At 44.6% G+C, this 23,783-nt stretch overlaps 1 protein-coding gene across 1 annotated transcript; it reads left to right on the forward strand.

Annotated features, from left to right (window-relative positions):
• Positions 1-20,530: 20,530 nt before the first annotated feature.
• On the forward strand, positions 20,531-21,657 carry SSTR4 (somatostatin receptor 4). The gene is given in 4 exon segments (XM_049870133.1): positions 20,531-20,649; positions 20,651-20,763; positions 20,766-21,565; positions 21,568-21,657. Coding segments are annotated over 4 exon segments (1,122 nt in total).
• Positions 21,658-23,783: the final 2,126 nt, after the last annotated feature.

Genomic DNA, 23,783 nt, shown 5'->3' on the forward strand with positions numbered 1-23,783 from the left:
GGACCACTAAGAATAATTTATTTAGAAAGAGATGGACCATGAAGAGGGCATAAGAAGCCTTGGTGATGCAATGGTAAATTGCTCGGCTCCTAACCTAAAGGTTGGTGGTTCGGACCCACCCAGTGCAAAGGCCTGGCAATCTGCTTTCATAAAGATTAAAGCCAAGAAAACCCTATGGAGCTCAGTTCTACTCTGTAACACATGGGGTTGCCATGAGTTGGAATGGACTCAACAGCACCCAACAGCTTGGGGACTGGGGGAAGCTTGGAGCTAAATGCAAATACAGCAAGCTGCTCTGCTGCAAGAAGGATAGCGTGTACATGAAGAGAGCATAGGTGAGCAAGAGCAAGAGCAGAGTTTGAACTCCACTGCATGTAATGAGCAAAGCGTCAGGAGACAGTTCTCCACGGGCCACTCTCATTTCTGCACACCTGTGAGCAAAGGACTGATGGCCTTTGCTCTGGACTATCTTTTCAATGATGCTCGTGTAGCAATAGCTTTAGAAGACAGAGATAGTGTCTCCTGATCAGGATAATAAAGACAATGTCTCCCTCCAAGGTGAAGGTTGGGCAGGTTTGCTATCAGCACCTTATGAGGTTGGGACTTCCTAAACCCAGAATTCCCAGCTCTGACACAAACCCACCGTGTGCGTAGCATCCCCCTGGGCTCACCTCCACATCACCCTTGTGGAATGTGTGGGCAGGGGAACTGATGTGAACATGAAACTCAAGTTCTTTGCTATGCCCTGAATAATAAAGTCTTCAGTCAATAAACTAGAGTCTCATATCTTCTGTAGTAGGCTAACTGATGAGCTTTCAGGTAGGATATGTCTGCAGCCCTTCATAGTTCTTGACAGGGAGTTAAAGAACAGACTATTTATTGAGCTACTCACCTTGCACGAAACAATGACAATTAGGGTATGGCATACAAAGAAAGCAAAAAATCCATTCCTAAAGTCAAGAAGTTTAGAATCCATCTAGAATCATTCTTATAATAGCTCTTTCAGCTTCCTGTTGAGTTGTAGGAACTTTTGTTATGAGCTTATTTTGAAATATATGCATTATAACATGAACACTGGAAAGGCAGACTTTTATATGCATGATTTCTATGTCAGTCAAGTATGAAAAGACTTGAATTTCCAAAACTGATGGAGTATTTTGCAAATGCTTCTGTAATCTTCCTGCTGGAGTGGTAGCTGGAGGATGGGAAAGGCTACTTCTTCCTACCATTAGAAACTAGAAACTAGTAAACTTTCTAGGAAGAGAATGAATGAATGGCCTGGTTCCTGTAATAACGATGATTATAAGTGTGTGGAACGTACAAGGTTCAAGATTCTGTGCTAAGCATTTTATGTCTGTTAAATGAGTCAACTGTTTTGAACAAGGCCTGGCACAGAGTAAATGTGACATAAATGTCTGCTATCATTATTATCACATTACCTTCTTCAATAAGCTGAGAACTCTGGTGTTCTTCCTTTACAGATGAGAAAAACAGAGGCATAAGGAGCTAGGTAACTTGCCAAAGGGTAATAGATTAGAGTGTTTTTGCCTGCAAATAACAGAAAACACAACTAAATGTGATAAAACCACAAGAATGTTGATCGTCTCACATAAAAAGCAGCTCGACAGTAGCAGCACCAGAGTCGGCTGCTCCATCAGCTCTCAGTGTCGCCAGGCACCCAGGTTGCTTCCTGCTTTCTGGTCTGCCGTCTTCAACATTTTGCTATCACATCAGACAAGCTTTGCATCTCCTGGTCCCAAGTTGGCTTTAGCCCCACCAAGCATTGTATCCCTGTGGGACAATATCCAAACCTTTCCTGGAAGTTGAACCTGCAGATCTCCTATTGTGTCTCACTGGCCAGAGTTGGGCCACAAGCCCACCCCCAAACCAACCACAGGTTCTGGGCAGAGATCCAACTTGAGCTCATGAGTGCATTTAAAATGAAGTCCTAAACAAAGGCAGAGGTCTGCCCACAAGGAAGAAGAGACAATGACGTTTGGAGAGGCATGCCACAATGGATGAAATTTTGTCAAAGCTTGACTGGTATACTGGAGTCCAAAGGCGCTACTCTTAACCCCTAGCACCACACTGTCCCACAGAACTTCTGGTGATGACAGAAATGTTCTAGATTTCCACTGTTCAATATGGTAGCCACTAGACACGTGGCTATTGAGCACTTGGAACATAGTTAATGTAACCAAGCAACTGAATTTTACATTTTATTTAACATTAACTTAAAAAGCCACATGTGTCTCATGGCTACCCTACTGACGGTGCAGGGCTAGCACGTGAATAGCATTATTTATGAACCTGGGTAGCACTGCTGTGGGAGTAGTAATACCCTATAGGTTTACAATGTTGAAGAAATACAATGTGAGCCACATATGTAATTTAAAATTTCCAGTAGCCACATTTAAAAAAGTAAAAAGAAACAGGTAAAATTAACTTTATAATAGAGTTTATTTAACCTATATATCCAAAATGTAGAAACCCTGGTGGCATAGTGGTTAAGTGCTACAGCTGCTAACCCAAGGGTCGGCAGTTCAAATCTGCCAGGCGCTCCTTGGAAACTCTACAGGGCAGTTCTACTCTGTCCTATAGGGTCGCTAGGAGTCGGAATCAACTCGACGGCACTGGGTTTGGTTTTTGGTTATCCAAAATGTTATCATTTCAACATGTAACCAATATATGAGATATTTTACATTCTTTTATTCATACTGAGTCTTTGAAGTCCAGTGTGTATACAGCATATCTCTACTTAGACTCATCACATTTCGAGTGCTACAGAGCCCATTTGACCAGTACAGGTCTAGAAATTTCTCAATGTGTTCACATAAAATTATCTTTTCTGATTGTAAAAACGGCATGAGGGCAGTGTCTGATCTCCTTTAACTTTACAAGGGGGAAGGAGAATCAATATCAACAGCCCAAGGCTGAGCCCTGTGAGGTGGGGGTCAGACATGCCTTCCCTCTCTGCCGTCTTTATCAGTTCCGACACCAACCATCCCTCCCATAGCACTCTGTGCTTCTCTGCTGGGTTTGATAATTCACTGCAGTGGCCACACAGGACTCACAGACAATATTCACGATTACGGGGTTTTTAGGGAAGTAACAATTCAGGCTGAGGAACACTCAGGATACAGTTCTTTAATCAGGACAGCCTCTTCCCATCGGTCCTCACAGTATGCCACTCCCTGGCCCTCAGCCTCTGCCCAAAGGCACTCAGCTTTCTCTTTTTGTCCGCTAGGAAGCTCACCACACTATCTCCTGTTGCCAAGTCTCTGCTGCCGAGTCTCTCCTGCCATCGCTTCTCACTGTCTTTGGGTTATAGCTTCCTCTCTCTGTCTCCCATTCTCTGCTTCCAGGAGCTTGTCAGTGCACGGATCCTGGGTTGAAAGGATGTGCCGGCTCCTGGCTGTTCTTCCTTGGTGGTGGTGGTATTTTCTCTTTTCCACCTCTGGGGTGGCTCACCTCAAGCCCAGAGGGATTAAAAAACTAACCAGTCCCTTTGGTTGGCCACAATTATCATATCTGCACAGTCCCATCCAATTACTTGGGTGGGAGTTACAAGACCATGGCTAGAAAGGCCACAAAAAAGCAATTCATTGTACTGCAGTGATCCAAAAAAAAAAAAAAAAAAACCCATTGCCATCAGGTTGATTCTGACTCATAGAGACACTATATGACTCATACAGACACTACAAGACAGAGTAGAGCTGTCCCATAGGGTTTCCAAGGAGCGCCTGGTGGATTCAAACTGCCAGCCTTTTGGTTAGCAGTCATAGCTCTTAACCACTACACCAACAGGGTTTCCTACCACAGTGATAGTCACTGACAAATAAAAAACAAACCTGGCCTTAGTAAGGAGAGATTTTATTCAAAAGGTTTATTGCAAGGGAATGAAAGAGGTTATTGCAATAGAGAGAATGCTCTACATAAGATAAGCAAGGTCTCAAGCGTTAGGCAAAAAAGGGTTTTTCTTTACAGAGAGAGGAGTAGACGTGGCTAGAAAGAAACAGGTGTGGGTAAGTGGAATGAAAGGGTGGGTGATTGAGAAGTAGATCAGAGAATATTTAAGTTGAGGCCAGCTTATTCCTGAAGGGGTCCTCAGGAGGGGCTGTGTGCTGCCCCAGGGTAAGAGAGGCCAAATTTCAGGGACCTTGGGGGAAGGAGGGAAATTTTACTTAATTTTGGTTGACAAGGAGCCCTGGTGGCACAATGGTTAAAGAGCTCGGCTGCAACCAAGAGGCCAGCAGTTTGAATCCACCAGCAGCTCCTTGGAAACCCTATGGGGCAGTTTTACTCTGCCCTTCAGGGTCACTATGAGTCTGAATCGACTTGATGGCAACAGGTTTGATTTTTTTTGGTTTGATTAACAAGCATTTTGTTACAATTGATCAGTGGGAACAACCAGTTCACCCAATCCTTTCCGAGGCAAAGAACGGGAACTTGGAAGGTCTGTGTCTGGCCTTGTCTTGGATAAACATGAGGGGTATTGTGAGTCTTACCAAAGTCATATGGGGGAGAATGGCTCTTTGCAGTCAGGCCTTTCCCTGAACACAAAGGGTGTGAGATTTCCAGGAGCACAGGGCTCAGGTAAAATTCAACATTGTCATGCACCACTCTAGGAAGCAGGCCAGGTGAGGGAAAATGGACTTAGAAAGGCTAAGCTAGCTGTGGGCATCATCAGAGTCCCTGGAGGGCTGGATGATACACAGAAGGCTGGGCCTATCCTCAGTGTTTCTGATTCCACAGGTCTATGGGTATTGGGGCCTGCGGGCGTGCCCCAGCTAACAAGTTCCAGGTAATGCAGATGCTGCTAGTCCAGGGCTGCACCTTGAGAACTGCACCTCTAAGGGAGACACTCCCTCTCACACAGCTGATAAGTGAAGGGTGCAGCATGAAGCCCACATTTCTGTTTTCCAGCTCATTCTCTCTCAACATGCAGAGTGACGCAGCCAGGTTGCTGAGGTAGTCTGAAAATTCCAGAACAGAATAGCATTCCATTTCCTTGACGGAAAGGGCTGACAACAGAATCTACACAATTTTGGATACTTTATAAAGATTGTCCACACCCATCTGTCAGTTCATCATACTGTGGTGAATTGTGTGTTGCAGGGTCACCCATGGTAGGCAGGTTTCAGTGGAGCTTCCAGGCTAAAACAGACTAGGAAGAAGCCCTGGCTATCTACTTCTGAAAGTTGTTGTTGTTGTTGGGTGCCGTTGAGTTGGTTCTGACTCATAGCGACCCTATGCACAACAGAACGAAACACTGCCCGGTCCTGCGCCATCCTTACAATCGTTGTTATGCTTGAGCTCATTGTTGCAGCCACTGTGTCATCCACCTCATTGAGGGTCTTCCTCTTTTCTGCTGACCCTGTACTCTGCCAAACATGATGTCCTTCTCCAGGGACTGATCCCTCCTGACAACATGTCCAAAGTATGTAAGATGCAGTCTTGCCATCCTTGCTTCTAAGGAGCATTCTGGTTGTACTTCTTTCAAGACAGATTTGTTCGTTCTTTTGGCAGTCCATGGTATATTCAAATGCTATGGATCACAACAGAATATTGTCTAATACAATGCTGGAAGAAGAGTTCCTTAGGCTGGAAGGCACTTGAAATGTGCAGCGGCCACAACAATGGATGCGAGCATCCCAATGACAGTGAGGATGGTGCAGGACTGGGCAATGTTTTATTTTGTTGTACATAGGGTCATACGAGTCAGAGCCAACTCGATGGCAACTAACAACATAAACATTGTACTCGTCCTTGTGCCTTCTTAATGCTCACTTTTTGTTTATTCCATATGATTTTAGGTACAGTTTCATTAAAAGAAGCCATTTAACAGATAAGAAAATCTTGAAGGAAATATTTTCCCTCATATTTAATGTTGTCATTGAATCCCGCTCTCTCTTCCATGGGTAGAGCCAGACTGCTTTCTGGTCACACTGCTTAGGATAACACTAGAGTTCAGCATACCTGGTCCAGAGAGGTGATCACCTAAAGCAGCCTCATCCCTTCTGACAGTGCCAGGCACTTGGCCCTGGGTACATTATGCCTCCTCACTCAGTGGTGAACTGATCAAAGCCAGGCCACACTACTGAAACTTGTTAGATGATTTTCGCAGTCCAGCTCTCGACAGAGGCCACCCTCCGATTGCTGTCACCACGCACCAAGGGCCAGCCTCTCTTTGGTGAGAAGCTGTGTGTTGGACAAGTCGTGCTTCGTGGCGACCTGCAGGCCAGACCTCAGAGGACAGTGCAGTTGGAAGGTGCTTCCCAGCCTGAGGAGCACATGTGAAGTGCAGCAAAAACAGGGGAGATATCCACATGTCCAGCAAAGATCCCCATTCCTGCTGACCTGAGGAGGGCTACATCTGCACAGTCCTATTCCCTCTCTCATCACTTGGCCTGGGAAACTTGCAGGGCCTTCCAGCAGCTGGACCCAGCTGTGCTGGTCAGCAGTCATTTCATCACCTGCAGGAGGAGGTCCCTCAGACTCAGCCAAGCTCCACTTCCCACCAAGGGTACTTTCAAATGGCTATAACAAAGCTCAGGGCAGTGGTTTAGACCTGACACTAGACATTTAATCAAGAGACCAAAAAGAGGCCCCAGTATATACATCCTACAAAGAGCCCTGGTGGTACAACGGTTAATCACTCTGCTGCTAAATCAAAGGTTGGCGATTTGAACCCACCAAGCCACACTGCAGGAGAAAGACTTGGCTATCTCCTTCCACAAAGATTAAAAAAAAAAAAAAAATACCAAACCCAGTGCCGTCAAGTCGATTCCGACTCGTAGTGACCCTATAGACAGAGTAGAACTGCCCCACAGAGTTTCCAAGGAGCACCTGGTGGATTCAAACTGCCGACCCTTTGGTTAGCAGCCGTAGCACTCTACCACTACGTCACCAGGGTTTCCATAAAGATTACAGCCAAGAAAATCCTATGTGGTAGTTCTATTCCGTTATATGGGGTTACTATGCATTGAAATCAAGGAAACAAAACCCCCAAGCAACATATTGTTAAAAATATAATTACGCACTAATTTAAAAGAATAATCAATATCTGATTACTGCATGATTTAATAAAAAATTTACAAATTAGAAAAAAAAGTTCCCCCGTACAACAGAAAGCCACTTCTAAAGAATGGAGAATTCACAGAGACTTAAATAATTTTTGCATAAAGAATACAGGTTTCCATGGTGATGAAATACTTAATAGCTAGCTACTGAGTTAACATTAAAGATTTGCTCCTCCACCCACCTGCATTCCAAAGACTCCAGAAATTCAAATTAAAGAAGTCCAAGTTTTTCTCATTTAATCACAGGTTGATGGTTATAAGAAAAATAGTCTGCTTTTGGGGACAGGAAGAAAAGTTGATTAGCCACTTTGGGTGAGAGTGAGGGGGAGAGAGAGGAGAGTGGAAAAAAAATGCTAGTGATTCTTTTTGGCTCAGGAATTTTTTAAATCAAGGGTAAGAAAAGCCCTCTTGAAATAACATGAAAATATCTATTTTTAATATAAATTTTATTCTACAATATCCCCCCTTCTGATCATGATTAGGTTAGAATCCTTGATCACTAAAGCATTGTCCAGGCACCAATCTAGGTTCTCTGAGTCTCATAGGTACTGTGTATGGAGTATCCTTTTGAGAAACATGTATTTCTGTTGGTTCCTGTTATGGAATGAATTGTGTCCCCCAAAAACATGTGTTGTAATTCCTAAGAACTCCACTGCTAAGCAAAAGGTCAGCAGTTTGAATCCACCAGCTGCTTCTTGGAAACCATATGGGGCAGTTCTACACTGTCCTATAGGGTCGCTACGAGTCAGAATCTACTCAACAACAAAGGGTTTTGTTTTGTTTTTTATACCTGTGGTTACATGCCTCTATTCCTGAAAATACAGAAGTTGTCAAGAGTTTCATTTTACTTGGATCCACAATCAATGCCTATGGAAGCAGCAGTAAAGAAATCAAACTACATATTGCATTGGGCAAATCTGCTGCAAAAGACCTTTTTAAAGTGTTAAAAAGCAAAGATGTCACTGTAACGACTAAGGTGCACCTCACCCAAACCATGGTATTCTCAATTGTCTCATATGCATGCGAAAGCTGGACAATGAATAAGTAAGAACAAAGAAGAATTGATACTTCTGAATTATGGTGTCGGAGAAGAATACTGAATATACCATAGACTGCCAGAAGAATGAACAAATCTGTCTTAGAAGAAGTATAGCCAGGATGCTGCTTAGAAGCAAGAATGGTGAGACTTTGTCTCTTGTACTTTGCACATGTTACCAGGAAGGACCAGTCCCTGGAAAAGAACATCATACTTGGTAAGGTAGAGGGTCAGTGAAAAAGAGAAAGATCCTCAACAAGATGGATTGACACAGTGGCTCCAACAATGGGCTCAAGCATAACGATTGTGAGAATGGTGCAGGACTGGGCAGTGTTTCGTTCTGTTGTACATAGGGTCACTATGAGATGGAACCGACTTGACAGCACCTAATAACAATGACTCATTTGGGAATGGGTTGTCTTAACGAGGCAGGATTAGTGTAGGTCTTGTCTTAAGTCAATCTTTTTTGAGATATAAAAGAGATTAAACAAGAAAGCCAGAGAAGCAGATGGGGGGAGGGGAGGGGGAGATGCCAAGCAACACAATCACCCAAGAGGGGAAGCTCAAAGAAGCAAGGACTTTCTTCTAGAGCCAATGGAGAAAGAAGGCTTTCCCCCAGAGGTGGCACCCTGAATTTGGACTTCCAACCTTCTAAACTGTGATAGAATAAATTTCTGTTTGTTAAAGCCACATGTTTGTGCTATTTCTGTTATAGCAGCACTAGATATCTAAGGCAGCTACTTAGCTTCTTCTCTTCGTTGTTCTCCAGTTCGATGGAGACCATTTGCTGTACCTTAGATAGCCACTTGCAAGCTATTAAGACCCCAAACAAGAAGAAGCTCAGTAACTTGGTAATGAAATAAAGGACCAAAACGAGGAGAATGCATAAGCCAGTGGCTTGAAAGGCTTATCGGACTCATTAACCCAAACTTCCTAACCACAAAAATAAATCCCAAGAAGATGCAAGGGGAGGATCAGTGGAGCGTATTGCATTTCTAGCATGAGTTTCAGCTAAAACTATATCTTGACTTCTGCTCAAATGTCCTAATATATACACAGAATTTTATCAAAGCACAGACTCCTCCTTGAAAATAAAGTAGATAATCAAAAGCTATTAATCTATTTTGTAGTGTTATAATTTTTATCTGTGTTACTTCAGTCGAGAGAGAGGATATACCATCACCTAGATTATTTACAGAGTTGTCTAATTCTAGAGCCACTTAGTCTAATACCACTTGCAATATTAATTTTTCCCCCCACACAGGCTAAACCAAGTCCAGAAACTATGGGAACCATTCCTGATATACAACAGCGAGTTAACACTCATTTGGTCAACAGACCTTCATATGATAGTTGTTCAGTTAGTTGTTTAATGGCCTGTTCATGGTCACCATCAGTCTTAAAAATCTCTCTCATATTTCTAATTCTCCCTGATGGGAGTTTTAAATGAAATTAAATATGAGGCACTCCATAAGACAAGTAACACGTTCCAATTCAATTTGGTGGCAGCACATGAAAAAATGTCCTTTTAATTCTACATATGGTGGCATAGTGGCTAAGTGCTATGGCTGCTAAACAAAAGGTCAGCAGTTTGAATCCACTAGGCGCTCCCTGGAAACTCCATAGGGCAGTTCTACTCTGTCCTATAGGGTCGCTATGAGTTGAAATCAACTAAAAGGTAACTTTTATTTTCTTTTTAAATGGATCAGTAACTGGTGAACCAGGAGAAGCCTTATATGAACATATGCCAAAAGGAAGGGAGTAGCCATCAAAATCAGGAGGACTATTATAGTTCCATTTAAATGGCAGGATCTATCAGTGTGCAGCCCCTCACATCTGTCAGTTTCTTGTACCGTGGTGGCTTCCCTGCTGCTGTGATGCTGGAAGCTATGCCACTGGTATTTCAAATACCAGCAGGGTCACTCATGGTGGACAGATTTCAGCTGAGTTTACAGACTAAGCAGAAGGATCCGGTGGTCTGCTTCTAAAAGGATTAACAAGTGAAAAACTTATGAATATCAACGGAACATTGTTTCAAGTTGGAAGGCACTGCAAAGACGACTGGGGAAGAGCTGCCTCCTCTAAGTATAGTCAACCTTAATGACGTGGACGAAGTCAAGCTGTCAAGACCATCATTTGCTGTTGTGGCATGACTCAAAAGAAGAAGAAACAACTACAAACATCCATTAATAATAAGAATGTGGAGTGTACAAAGTATGAATCTAGGAAAATTCAAATGCATCAAAAATGAAACGGAATGCATAAATATTGATATCCTAGGCATTAGCGAGCTGAAATGGACTGGCATTAGCCATTCTGAGTCAGACAGTCATATGGTCTACTACGCCAGAAATGATAAGTTGAAGGGGAATGGCATTGCACACATCATCAAAAAGAACTTATTAAGATATACCCTGAAGTACAATGTTGTCAGTGATAGGATAATATCCATACACCTACAAGGAAGACCAGTTAATATGACGATAATTCAAATTTACCCACCAACCACTAAAGCCAAAGATGAAGAAATTGAAGATTTTTTACCAGCTTCTGCAGCCTGAAATTGATCAAACATGTAGTCATGATGCATTGATAATTACTCATTACTGGAATGCAAAAGTTGGAAACAAAGAAGAAGGATTGGTAGTTGCAAAATATAACCTTGGTGATAGAAATGACACTGGAGGTCTTATGATAGAATTTTAGAAGATCAGTTACTTTTTCATTGCAAATACCTTTTTTCAATAACATAAATGGCAACTATACATGTAGACACCACCAGATGGAGTTCACAGGAATCAAATCAACTACACCTGCGGAAAGAAATGATGGAAAAGCTCAATATCATCAGTTAGAACAAGGCCAGGGGTCTGCTGTGGAACAGACCATCAATTGCTCACATGCAACTTAAAGTTGGAGAAAATTAGAACAAGTCCACGAGAGCCAAAGTACAACCTTGAGTATATCCCACCTGAATTTAGAGACCATCTCAAGAATAGATTTGATGCATTGAACACTAACGACCAAAGACCAGATAAGTTGTGGAATGACATCAAGGACATCATACATAAAGAAAGCAAGAGGTCATTAAAAAGACAGAAAAGAAAGAAAAGACCAAAACCGATGTGAGACGATACTCTGAAACTTGCTCTTAATGTTCACTAGCTGAAGTGAAAGGAAGAAATGATGAAGTTAAAGAGCTGAACTAGAAGACAAGAGAGAAGACAAAGTAAAGTATTATAATGCAAAGACTTGGAGATTGAAAACCAAAAGGGAAGAACACACTGGGCATTTCTCAAGCTGAAACGATTGAAAAAAAATTTAAGCCTTGAGTTGCAATATTGAAGGATTCTATGGAGAAAATACTAAACAATGCACAGAGGATCAAAAGAAGATGCAAGGAATACACAGAGTCACTGTATCAAAAAGAACTGGTCGACGTTTTACCACTTCAGCAGGTAGCACATGATCAAGAACTGACGGTATTGAAGGAAGAAGTTCAAGCTACACTGAACGCACTGGTGAAAAACAAGACTCCAGGAATAGACGAAATACCAGTTGAGGTGTTTCAACAAATGGAGACAGCACTGGAAGTGCTCACTCACCCACGCCAAGAAATTTGGAAGACAGTACCTGACCAACCAACTGGAAGAGATCCATATATGTACACATTCCAAAGAAAGGTGATCCAACAGAATGTGGAAATTATTGAACAGTATGTCACACACAAGTGACCTTTTGCTGAAGATCATTCAAAAGTGGTTGCAGCAGTACATCAACAGGGAACTATCAGAAATTCAAGCCGGATTCAAAAGAGCTCGTGGAACAAAGGATATCATTGCTGATGTCAAATGGACCTTGGCTGAAAGTAGAGAATACCAGGAAGGTGTTTACCTGTGTTTTATTGACTTTGTAAAAGGATTCAACTGCGTGGATCATAACAAATTATGGGTAACATTTCCAAGAAGACGAATTCCAGAACATTTAATTGGGCTCATGAGGAACTTGTACTTAGACCAAGAAGCAGCCATTCAAACAGAACAAGAGGATACTGGGTGGTTTAAAGTCAAGAAAGGTGTGTGTCGGGGTTGTATCCTTTCACCATAGTTACTAAATCTGTGTGCTGAGCAAATAATCCAAGAAGCTGGACTATACGAAGAAGAACAGGGCATCAGGATTGGAGACTCATTAATAACCTGCATTATGCAGGCGACACAACCTTGCTTGCTGAAAGTGAAGGGAATTTGAAGCACTTACTGAAGAAGGTCAAAGCACACAGCTTTCAGTATGTATTACACCTCAACATAAAGAAAACAAAAATCCTCACAACTAGGCCAATAAGCAACATCTTGATAAACAGAATATTGAAGTTGTAAAGGGTTTCATTTTACTTGGATCCACAATCAACACCCATTGAAGCAGCAGTCAAGAAATCAAACAATACATTGCATTGGGCAAATCTACTGCAAAAGCTCTCCCTAAAGTGTTAAAAAAAGCAAAAACGTCACTTTAAGGACTAAAGTATGCCTGACCCAATCCATGGTGTTTTCAATCTCCTCATATGCATGAAAAAGTTGGACAATGAATAAGGAAGACCAAAGAAAAATTGATGCCTTTGAATTACGGTGTTGTCAAAGAATACTGAAAATACCATGGACTGCCAGAAGAACGAACAAATCTGTCCTGGAGGAAGTACAGCCAGAATGCTCCTTAGAAGCAAGGATGGCGAGACTATGTCTCACATAGTTCGGACATGTTATCAGGAAGGACCAGTCCCTGGAGACGGACATCATGCTAGGTAAGGTAACTGGTCCGCTAAAAAGAGGAGGACCCTCAACAAGATATACTGACATAGTGCTTGTAACAATGGGCTCAAGAATAACAATGATTGTGAGAATGGTACAAGACTGGGCAGTGTTTTGTTCTCTTGTACACAGTGTTGCTATGAGTCAGAACCCACTCAAGGGCATCTAACAACAATAACCAGTGTGCAAAGATGAATAAATGAATTTTTATGTTCTTTGTTGATAGATCACTTGGTCCTTGAAAGGAAATAAATGAGAACAGAAAGTTTAATATCTGAAAAATAATAGCCATCATTGTAAATATAATTAGAATGTTGACTAATACCTACAAACTGATCTGAAGAGCTAGAAAAATTCTAAGAAAAATACTATACACCTTTCGTTTTTATGCCTACTTCATAAACCCAGTCAGTATCTTGATTATGTATCTCGGAGTCATTCCAGTAAGGGGCTGGATGATTCTGAGGAGCACAGCAGGTAGGAACTGTTTCTTCTAAACTCTCAAGGGTCTACTATTAGTGGGATTCCTCTTTGAGGGTTTAAGGGTGCTTGGGAACAGACCCAGCAATACTGGTTGTAACAGAGACCCGTTAGGCTAGCATAATAAAAGAGTTAAGCTCTTGATAAGCTGAAACATAAGAAAAGCATAAAACAAATAAAAATGTCATGTTGTGAGGCTTTTGTTTATATTTAGCTTAAGATGGAAGTTACCGTAGTTTCAGCAGTCTACTGAGATTCTGGAGCTCGTTTTAGCTGAGAAACAAGTACTCAGGTATAAGCTTAGCAGTGGAGTGAGTTGTAAGAGCTTGGTAAGAACCCTTCCTATGAGACTCAAGAGCTGATTTGTGCTGACGTCTTTTCCAATATACGCAGTCACCAGATTCTAAGTTGTGGTTTAGACATTCATGTTGATAAGGGTTGACAAAGGCATCTTGAACCTGTGAAAGATATTGCGTATGTCATGAGAGATTTACAGAATTGTACCATGTCCTGATGCCCTACAGTAGGGTTCTTAGAACCATAATAAATGAGAGGCATTGGCCTTCCTGTAATAATCTCATAAAAGGTTAATTTACATTTTCCAAAGAGAGTGGAGTGTATGTCCATTAAAGCCAGTGGAAGAACTTTTGGCCATGGAAGGCTCATTTCTTCAGTTAATTTGGATAACTTAAGTTTTAACATCTCTTTCATTCACTCTACCTTGCCAGAGGATTGAAGGCTGTAAGGGCAATGACAGTGTCAACAAATTTCCAATTGTTCAGCCAATCGTTTAATCACTTGTCCAGTAAAAGGAGTTCCTTGATCACTTGACATTTTAAATGGTAAACCCCAGGTTGGAAAAACATGTTCTAATAATTTCTTTGCTATTGTTATAGCATCTGCTTTTTGACATGGAAAAGCTTCAACCCAATGAGAAAACAAACAAACAATCACTAGGACATTTTGAAACCCCATAAATAGAGGTAACTGCATAAAATCAAGTTGTAGATATTCAAACAGACCATCTGGTGGGGGCTCAGACCCTGTTAAAACCCTAGTGGTTTTTCAAGGATTATGAGACTGACAAATTGAACAAAAGAACGCAATAATTTGGGAGGCCTTTTTTTAAAAAATTTATGTCACTGATATTTTAACACAATTTTGATTCATTTTATCAGCTTCATGGTGAGTGTGAGAGTAGAACACTTTTAACAGAAACCAGGCCAACAAAAACCAGGCCAAAGAATTAGGCAAATCACAAGATGATCAGGACCTCTCCATAGTCAAGATTTTAACCAAGTCATCCCCCTCCTGTTCCCAGCTTTCATGTTCTGAGGAGGGGACAGTACTTTGCTTCCCTGCCAAATTGACACAAGTTATTTGTTTTGAATCCAATTCATGTTTTCCATTCCGTTAACAGGAGGCAATGATTATTTCTTGCAGGGCTGCCTAGTAGGCTGCCCAATCAGCCAAAGTTTTTCCCTGATATTCAGGATCAGTCCTGTTTGTATGGGCATATATTTGATAACCACTTCATTGGGCATCTATAAAGTCTGCAAAAGTGTGTTCACATACTTAGCATTTTTTTTAATTTCTGTTTCATAGGAAGTTAAAAATTCTCTCTGCCTCCACAAGACTCCAAAACCATGGGCCATTCCAAAAGCATATTGACTACGTGTAAAAACGTTGGATTTTTTGTTTTTAGAAATCTCACAGGCACTTGTAAGAGTATATAGTCCGGCTGGTTGAGCACTCTTATGAGAAAACCGAGGTTTTCGTTCTAAAACGTCAAGCTGAGTCATGACTGCATATCTCGCTCAGTAAGAGCCATTTGGGATGTGAAGGTACAACCCATTACAAACAGCTCAAAATCTACACTCGGAATGGGAGAATCACTCAAACCTGCCTCACAGCTGAGATTTCTTGTAGTATTAAATGACAGTCAAGCGGTCCAACCTCATCTGGCAACGGCAACAACATAGTTGGGTTTAAAATGACTGCATCTGTGAATAGTGATATGAAAGGGAGACAGAAACAACAGCTCGTGTGAAATGAACCCACTAGCTGAAAAACGTTGGGTGCTACCATGAATTAAAAGAGTCTCAACTGCATGGGAGACAAATAAATTAAGGAGGTTGTAGAATTAACGCCGAAGAAGCTTCCGCTGACAGGGCAGACACTGCAACTGCTTTTAAACAGTTGGGCAAAACTCCTGCACCAGGGTCTAATTGTAAACTATAGTATCCCACCTGTCTCCGTCCGTCACCGCGGTTTGAGTCAACACTACCAGAGTCTGGTCTTCTCTTTCATGTATATGTAATTGAAAAGATTTATTATAATTTGGAAGTCCTAAGGCAGGGCAGGAGTATTGCCAAGAGCCAGTTTTAGATTCATAAAAGTGTTTTCTGACTCCTCAGTCCAATTTAAAGGCTCAGGCTCAACGGTTTTTAACAACTTACGTAAAGGGGCAGCGAGCAATGTGTAATTTGGAACCCAAAACCTGTAGTACGCTACAAGGCCAAAGACCCTTCTTTGTTGAGGGACAATGGAATTTTTGGATACATAGGAATTGATCAGGAGCCAGAAAAATTCCTTTGGAGTTTAATTCATGTCCAGGATATTTAACTTTAGATAAACAAAGATATAATTTCTCTTTAGAGATCTTATGTCTTTTTTGAGCTAATTATTGCAACGGATAAAGAAGTCTATTGTGCTTGCTTCCAGGAGAAAACACAAGTAAAGCATCCATATATTGTAAAAGTACTGAGGACATTAAAAACAACAAAAACTAAAACTAAACCCACTGCTGTTTAGTCAAATATGGACTCACAACGACCCTATAGGACAGAGCAGAACTGCCCTGTAGGGTTTCCAAGGCTGTAAATCTTTACCGAGGCAGACTGCTGCATCCTTCTCCTGCAGAGCAGCGCGGGTAGGTTCAAACTGCTGAACTTCTGATTAACGGCCACTTCCCTTGCTCCCAGGCCTCTAGCTGCAGCTGCTCTGCCAGCTTCCCTGCTGGGGACTCATCCTCACTCCTGTCATGTTCGGCTGCGTTTTGCTGATCAGGACCTAGTGCAAGTCTCACCTTCTCTGTGAAGTCTTGCATGGCCTCTGCTACTCTCACGCTTCCTTTGCGATCCCAGGCACTTTTGTATTTGTTTACCTGCTGGGGTGGTGGTGAAAACCACGGGGTCCCAGCAGTCAGTCCTGCACATGGTAGGTTATCATCTCATACTGACGCGCCCAATATACCCATTCGAAAATTATTAGAAGGGATAAAAAACCAAGACTCAAATATATGTTGTCTACAAGAAACTCACTTTAAATATCAAGACACAGATGGAGTAAAAGTAAAGGGATAGAGAAAAATTTATCATGCTAACACCAATCAAAAGAAATCTAGAGCTAGCTATGTTAATTCAGACAAAGCAAACTTCAGAGCAAGGAAAATTATCAGAGGTAAAAGGGATATTACATAATGATAAAGCGGTCCAGTCTCCAAGAAGACATAACAATCCTGAATGTGCATGTACCTAACAACAACAACAACAACAAAAACAGAGTATTAAAATAGGCGAGGCAAAAACTGAAAGAACAGCCAGGAGAAATAGACAAATCCACTATTATAGGGGAAGACTTCAATAGCCGTCTATCATTAACTGAGAGATCCAGCAAGCAGAAAATCAGCAAGGACATCGTTGAACTGGACAGCACCATCCATCAACTGAATTTAAGGTATTTGTGGAATACTTCATCCAACAACAGGGAATGCACATTCTTCTCAAGTTCTCGTGAAACATGCACCAAGATAGGCTACATCCTGGGCCATAAAACACACCTTAACAAATTAAAACAGACAGAAATCTTAAAACGTACGCTCTCCGAAATATTTGGAGATTATACAACACATTTCTAAATAACACATAGGTCAAAAAAGAAGCATCAAAAGATATTTTAAAATATTTTGAACTGAATGAAAATATGACTTATCAAAATATGTGAGATGCAGCAAAAGTAGTGCTTAGAAGGAAATATATACCATATTAGGAAAGATAAGAGATCTAAAATTAATAATCTAAGCTTCCACTTTAGGAAACTTGAAAAAGAAGAACAAACTAAATCCAAAGTAAGCAGAAAAAAAGAAATACAGTGAAACCCGTGAGAGCCGGAACTCAACGGTATTGCCTTGTTATTCCGGGTCTTGCAAGTTTTCTGTCTTTGACAGGGTGCTGTCACCACTTTTCTACTGCTCTCTATTTAGTGGAAAATATTCACGTTTTCCTTCTCTGACAGGTTTCTGCTTCACACAGGTTCCAGCTCTTGCAGGTTTTATTGTAATAAAAATTAGAGCAGAAATCAATCATTTTGAAAACAGGAAATTAACAGAGAAAATCAAGAAAACCAAAAGCCAATTTTTTTAAAAAGATCAATAAAACTGATAAACCTCCAGCCAGGCCAGCCAAGAAAAAAAAGAAATAAGACACAAATTACCAGTATTAGAAATGAAAAAGAAGCTATGATTACTGATCCCATGGACAATATTAAAAGGATAACAAGGAACAATATGAACAACTCTATGCCTACAGATTTGGTAATTTAAATTGACCAATTTCTTGAAAGACATAATCTACCAAAACTCAAGCAAAAAGAAACAGATTATTGGAATAGGTCTATATCTATTAATTGAATCAATAATAAACAACCTTCCAAAACAGAAAGCACCAGGCCCAGATGGTTTCACTGGTGAATTCTACTAAGGATTTAAAGAAGAAATAGTACCAATTCTCTACATTCTCTTCCAGAAAATAGAATCAGAGGGAACACTTTCCTACTAATTCTGTGAGGCCAGCATTACACTAATACCAAGGCTAGATAAAGACGTTACAAGAAAGGAACACTACAGGCCAATATCTCTCATGAGCATAGATGCAAAAATCCTCAACAAAATATCAGCAAATCGAATCCAACAGGATGTGAAAAGAATTACACACCACAACTAAGCGGAATTTATTCTAGATACGCAAGGCTGGCTCAACGTTTGAAAATCAATTAATGTAACCCATTAATGTAACAGGATAAAGAGGAAAAATCATATGGTCTTATCAATAAACCTGTTGCCTGTAGCCATCGAGTTGATTCTAACTCACAGTGACCCTATAGGACAAGGGTAGAATTGCCTCATTTGGGTTTCCAAGTTTTTTAATCTTTAGGGAAGCAGACTGCCACATCTTTCTCCAGAGGGTTCAAATAGATCACCCTTTGGTTAACAGCCCAGCGCTTAACCACTGTGCCACCAGGGCTCCTCGGTCATATTAATAGATGCAGAAAAAGCATCTGACAAAAGCCAACCCCCGTTCACGATAAAAATTCTGAGCAAGTAGGAGTAGAGGGGAACTTCTTCAACTTGATAAACGATATCTACCAAAAAATCTGCAGTTAACATACTGAGGTTCCCCTTGCCCCCCCCCATGCCTACAAGATCTCCAATGACAAAGGCACCACCTCCTTCCCTATAAGGGTCTCTCCTTAGGGAGGATGACCCTGAATGAGACCAGAGGGAAGAACTGCACACTAAGGGGTGGAGGACTGCTGGGCCAAATCTTTTAAATGAATCCCTTTGGGTTCATTTAAAAAAGTAGAGGACAGAGGTCGGGGTCAACTACTGTGTTTCATTGGTGCTGATTACCGCCTCTCCCCCAACAAAACTGCAAAAAGCCTGGATGAAGAGCAGTCAACAGCCTCCAGCCCCCTTCTCTGAGAGACCCCCTGGAGTTGGCCTCAAGCATCCTGTCCCCTCCCCTCTGCCACTGCCCCAGCCACCTGTGTAGGAGGAGGACCCAGTCCAGGCAGCCTAGGATTGCTTCCGGATCCATCTAAGGCCTTGCCGGGGCCGAAGGGGGCTGCTCTGGGTGCTCGAGGAGACCACCGCCCCACAGAGGTGCGTTAATGGGAGAGCTAGCAGGCTGCAATGGGCCAGTGCTACACTGTGACTAATTTTCCAAGGTAAATCCCCGCTTCACCAATTCGTTTGTGCTCTGTAACAACTGGGAGGCTGGGGCTGAAGCTGGGGGATAGCCTGGACGTCCGGCCGCGGGGCGTCCAGCCCGTGGCGAGAGCTCGTACCCTCTGGAGTATGGACGGAGACGTGGAGAAGGGAGAACCCCAGGCCGGAACCCTGGCCCTTCCTGGCTCCCAGTCCACAGCCACATTTCAGAGACACCTGGCGGACATCCACTCGGTAAGCTTGAGCCAGGTAGGTGCAAGGCGAAGTCTCCCAGCGTCGCGTCCCTACTTCTTGTCATCCCTGGCCGTGCAGATCCCCTGCACCGAGAATCCCGGGCTGAGGTTGGCCTTCTTTTGTCGCCTCTCTGCCGCCGCGTGTCCATCTCGATTCCCCGACACTCCGCTTCAACCCAGCCGACATCTAAACGAAAAGCCCCGGGACTCCACGAGTTGCGCGGGGGTTGGGGGCACTGGGGCCCCAGTTGATCCTGGAACTCACCAGGACGCAGTCAGGAGCTTCAGGTTTCGCCTCTACAAAATGGGTTCCATTATGGGACCCGCCCGGCAGGTCGCTGTGAGGATAAAAGGGGCGAGGGGAAGGGCACGGAGGAGATGTCAACTGCGGTGCAGTTGGCTGTGCGCGCTCTGGTTAGTCCGCAGCCAATCCCGAGAGCCTCATCACCCAAAGGAAAGACCCAGAGACCCCCAGCCCGGAGGCTGCGGGGCCACGAGGGCAGAGCACGCGCGTGCGCTGCAAAGGGCTGGGAAAGCCCGATCAGAGGGGAGGGCAGGTGGAGGTGAGGGGCTGGGCGCGACCCCCACAGTGGTGGGCAGGTAGGGCCGGAGGCGGGGGAGTTGAGCTGCCTGGGCGGGGGGGGGGGTGCAGTGGGGGTAGAAGACTGGGCGGGGCTCCGAGGGTTGGGAGTGCGGGGCATGGAAGCTACGCCGGCAGGCGGCGAAAGCGGACGAACGCCGGCTGCGTGGGGTGCGGGGTCGATCCGCTGGCTCACCGCTGTGCCCGAGGTGCGCGATTCTGGCAGAGCCGACCGAGAGCGGCTCATCTACGGCCAAACTCCAATCCCCGCCTCTGCGCGTTCGCCCTGCCCGAGGGCACCCCGGGCATGAGCGAGCCCCCGCCGCGGCCCCCCGAGGGCGAGGAAGGGCTGGAAACGGCCTAGCTCCCGGCGGCCAACGCCAGCCGCGGCCGGGAGGAGAGGGCGGCCGGGGCCCGGGGCCCGGGGCGCGAGGACGGTGGGCATGGTCGCCATCCAGTGCATCTACGCATTGGTGGGCCTGGTGGGCAACGCGCTGGTCATCTTCGTGATCCTCCGCTACGCCAAGATGAAGACGGCCACCCGGCCATTGCCGGTGAGCTCTTCATGCTGAGCGCACCCTTCTTGGCGCCATCGGCTGCCCTGCGCCACTGGCCCTTTGGGTCGGTGCTGTGCCGCTCAGTGCTCACCGTGGGCGGCCTGAACTTGTTCACCGGTGCCTTCTGTCTGACGGTGCTCACTATGGATCGATACGTCGCCGTGGTGCACCCTCTGCGTGCCACCACCTACCAGCGGCCCAGCGTGGCCAAGCTGATTAACTTGGGCGTGTGGCCGGCTTCCTTGCTGGTCACCCTACCAATCGCCATCTTCGCGGACACCATGCCCTCGTGGGGCGGTCAGGCTGTAGCCTGCAACCTGCACTGGCCGCACCCAGCCTCATCAGCGGTCTTCTTGGTTTGTACGTTCCTGCTGCCTGTGCTGGCCACTGGCCTGTGCTATTTGCTCATCATGGGCAAGATGCGGGCAGTGGCTCTGCGGGCTGGCTGGCAGCAGCGGCAGCGCTCGGAGAAGAAGATCACTCGGCTGGCGCTGATTGTGGTGGCCGTCTTTACGCTCTGCTGGTTGCCTTTCTGCGTGGTGCAGCTGCTGAACCTGTTTATGACCAGCCTCGATGCCACCGTCATCCACGTGTCCCTCATCCTCAGCTATGCTAACAGCTGTGCCAACCCCATTCTCTACGGCTTCCTTTCTGACAACTTCCGCCGTTCCTTCCAGCGAGTTCTCTGCCAGTGCTGCTGCCTCCTCGATGCCCCAGGACGAGCCAAGGAAGAGCCCCTGGACTACTACACCACTGCTCTCAAGAGCCATGCTGGGGCCGGGTGCATATATGCCCCCCACTGCCCTGCCAGCAGGACCCTGTGCAGCCAGAACCCAGCCGCAACCAAGTCCCCCTCAGCAGGACCACGACCTTCTGAAGAGCCCTGTCACCATCCTTAGACCCAGCGGACCGCCCTTTCCTGAAACTCACCTGAGAACCACCACGTGGCCCCACCAAATCCACCTCTTGCCAGCAGTCTGTGTGCTTGCCCCAGAGCATCAGAGTTCCTCAGCTCTTCTCCTCTTCCCAGGACTCTGGCTGTCAGGAGAACACCTCCCGGGGGTCAGCTCTTCTGGGAACTGGTCTAGGGTGGAGGCAGGCTAGGGTTTGCTCTCTGCATACTGTGCCTGCTGGGGATACAGAATGTACTGAAGAGAGGGAGGAAGAAGGATGCCTCTGGGCACACTGTCTGCTTCTGCTCGGGGGTGCCTTGTTGCTAAGTGACATTTATGTGAGACGGCTTGAGGTGCTTGCTTCAGTACACTCCAGACCAAACATCTGCCTGCAGTTGCCAGTGCCCTGGGTCATTCTGGGCCAGTAGAGGCTTTCTATGGGTGGAGAGGTTTGGAGAGACATGGCATGGGCTTTATTACCAGGCATGAAACCAGGTCAGGTTTTGGATAGAACAGGCAACTTTATCACTCACACTAAAAAAATCAAAATTTAGTAGAATGTTAGACTGATGTAGATAATAAATACATGTAGTCTGAACACAGTAAAAGCCCATAACTTTTTCCTGATGTTAAACAAACGATAAATTATCATTCCCAGAAGGAAAAAGTCAGCTTAAGAGGAGTGTCAGTTCTGCTCTTGGCTAGAAGCAGAGGTGGGGGCTATGGAATGTTGTAATGCTTGTGTTGGACTCTGAATTGAAAACATGTTATTAAACATGTATGGGATTCTCTTTGGGGGACCTCACCTTGCTTAACCTGTTCCCGTCAAGTCGATTCCAACTCATAGTGACCCTATAGAATAGAGTAGAACTGCACCATAGGGTTTCCAAGGACCTGCTGGTGGATTCGAACTGCTGACCTTTTGGTTAGCAGCCAAGCTGTTAAACACTGTGTGACCAGGGCTCCCCACCTTGCTTAGCATAGCAGAAATTGATTCTGCGTTTGGTTGGCCCAGTCCTGTTGGTGAGGGGAAGACATGCTGACTGGGGGGAGAGAGGAGGGGGCAGCCTGAAAGCACTCCCTTCTTCTCTTGAGAGGGGCTAGCATCAGTCCTCATGGCCTCCAGGCAGGAAGCTTCCAGGTAAAATCTCCAGGGCCTGACAGCCTAGCAGATGCTGCCTGGCTTTGTGTCTTCTTGAACAGCCAGCAGGTGTTTAGAGATGGGCATGAGGGAGCCCTTGGGCAAGTAAAAAAAAAACCCAGGACAGTGCCAGGGCAAAGAACAAGGCCTTCTGCCTTCCACTGAACCCAGGTCTCCTCTCCCTGAGAGCAGGGGAGAGCAGAACACAGGCACTTCGTGAAAGTGGGCCTGAGCTACAGCTGTGCCCTGATGTCAGTAGTGCCTGGTTTATGGGGACAAATAGGAGGACTGAGTCTGGTCCTAGATACAAATGTCCTATGACCCTGGCAAGTGACTGAACACTCAGGTCCTCAGAGTTCTCACCTGCAAAGTCAGGAGCTCCTTCCAGCTCCAGCACACAGTTGCATTTTCACTACGGCTGCAGATTTCAGCTTCTCCCCTTCAGTTAAAACCTGTTGCCATAGAGTCAATTCCAACTCATAGCAACCCTATATGACTTCTCCCCTGCTCAATGAAAAAAGAAAAGGCTTTACCCAAACTGTCTTTGGACATATAACCGTTACTACGTACCCCTTAGCTGACAGAGTAATCTGTAATTAGTAATCAGTGTCGATTGGTTAACATTTGTCTCATAGGGTTGGGTGGGGGAGGTGGGGACATAGGTCTCTAGGATTTGCCCTTTCTAGGGGTCTACATCTGTGTCTGAGAGAAAACATGTAGCCAAGTCTGTACTACATACTAGAGATGTGACTGAATTAGAGTTTCCAGCTAAGGCACTGAACCCCTGGAGCCCTCAAACATGCGCACACACAGAGGGACATATGCAGACATCAGCCTTCCCTAACTTACCAGCACCCACTAGGGTTACCTTGGGCATCCAGCAGGAAGGAGCCAGTCCCTGGGTCTGTTGAGCTGTGTCTTTGTTCCCCCACACCTGGCATGGGGTGCGCACTCAATACGTGTGGTTGA

This window comes from Elephas maximus, chromosome 25 (genome assembly GCF_024166365.1).
Source record: "Elephas maximus indicus isolate mEleMax1 chromosome 25, mEleMax1 primary haplotype, whole genome shotgun sequence".
Taxonomy (NCBI): Eukaryota; Metazoa; Chordata; class Mammalia; order Proboscidea; family Elephantidae; genus Elephas; species Elephas maximus.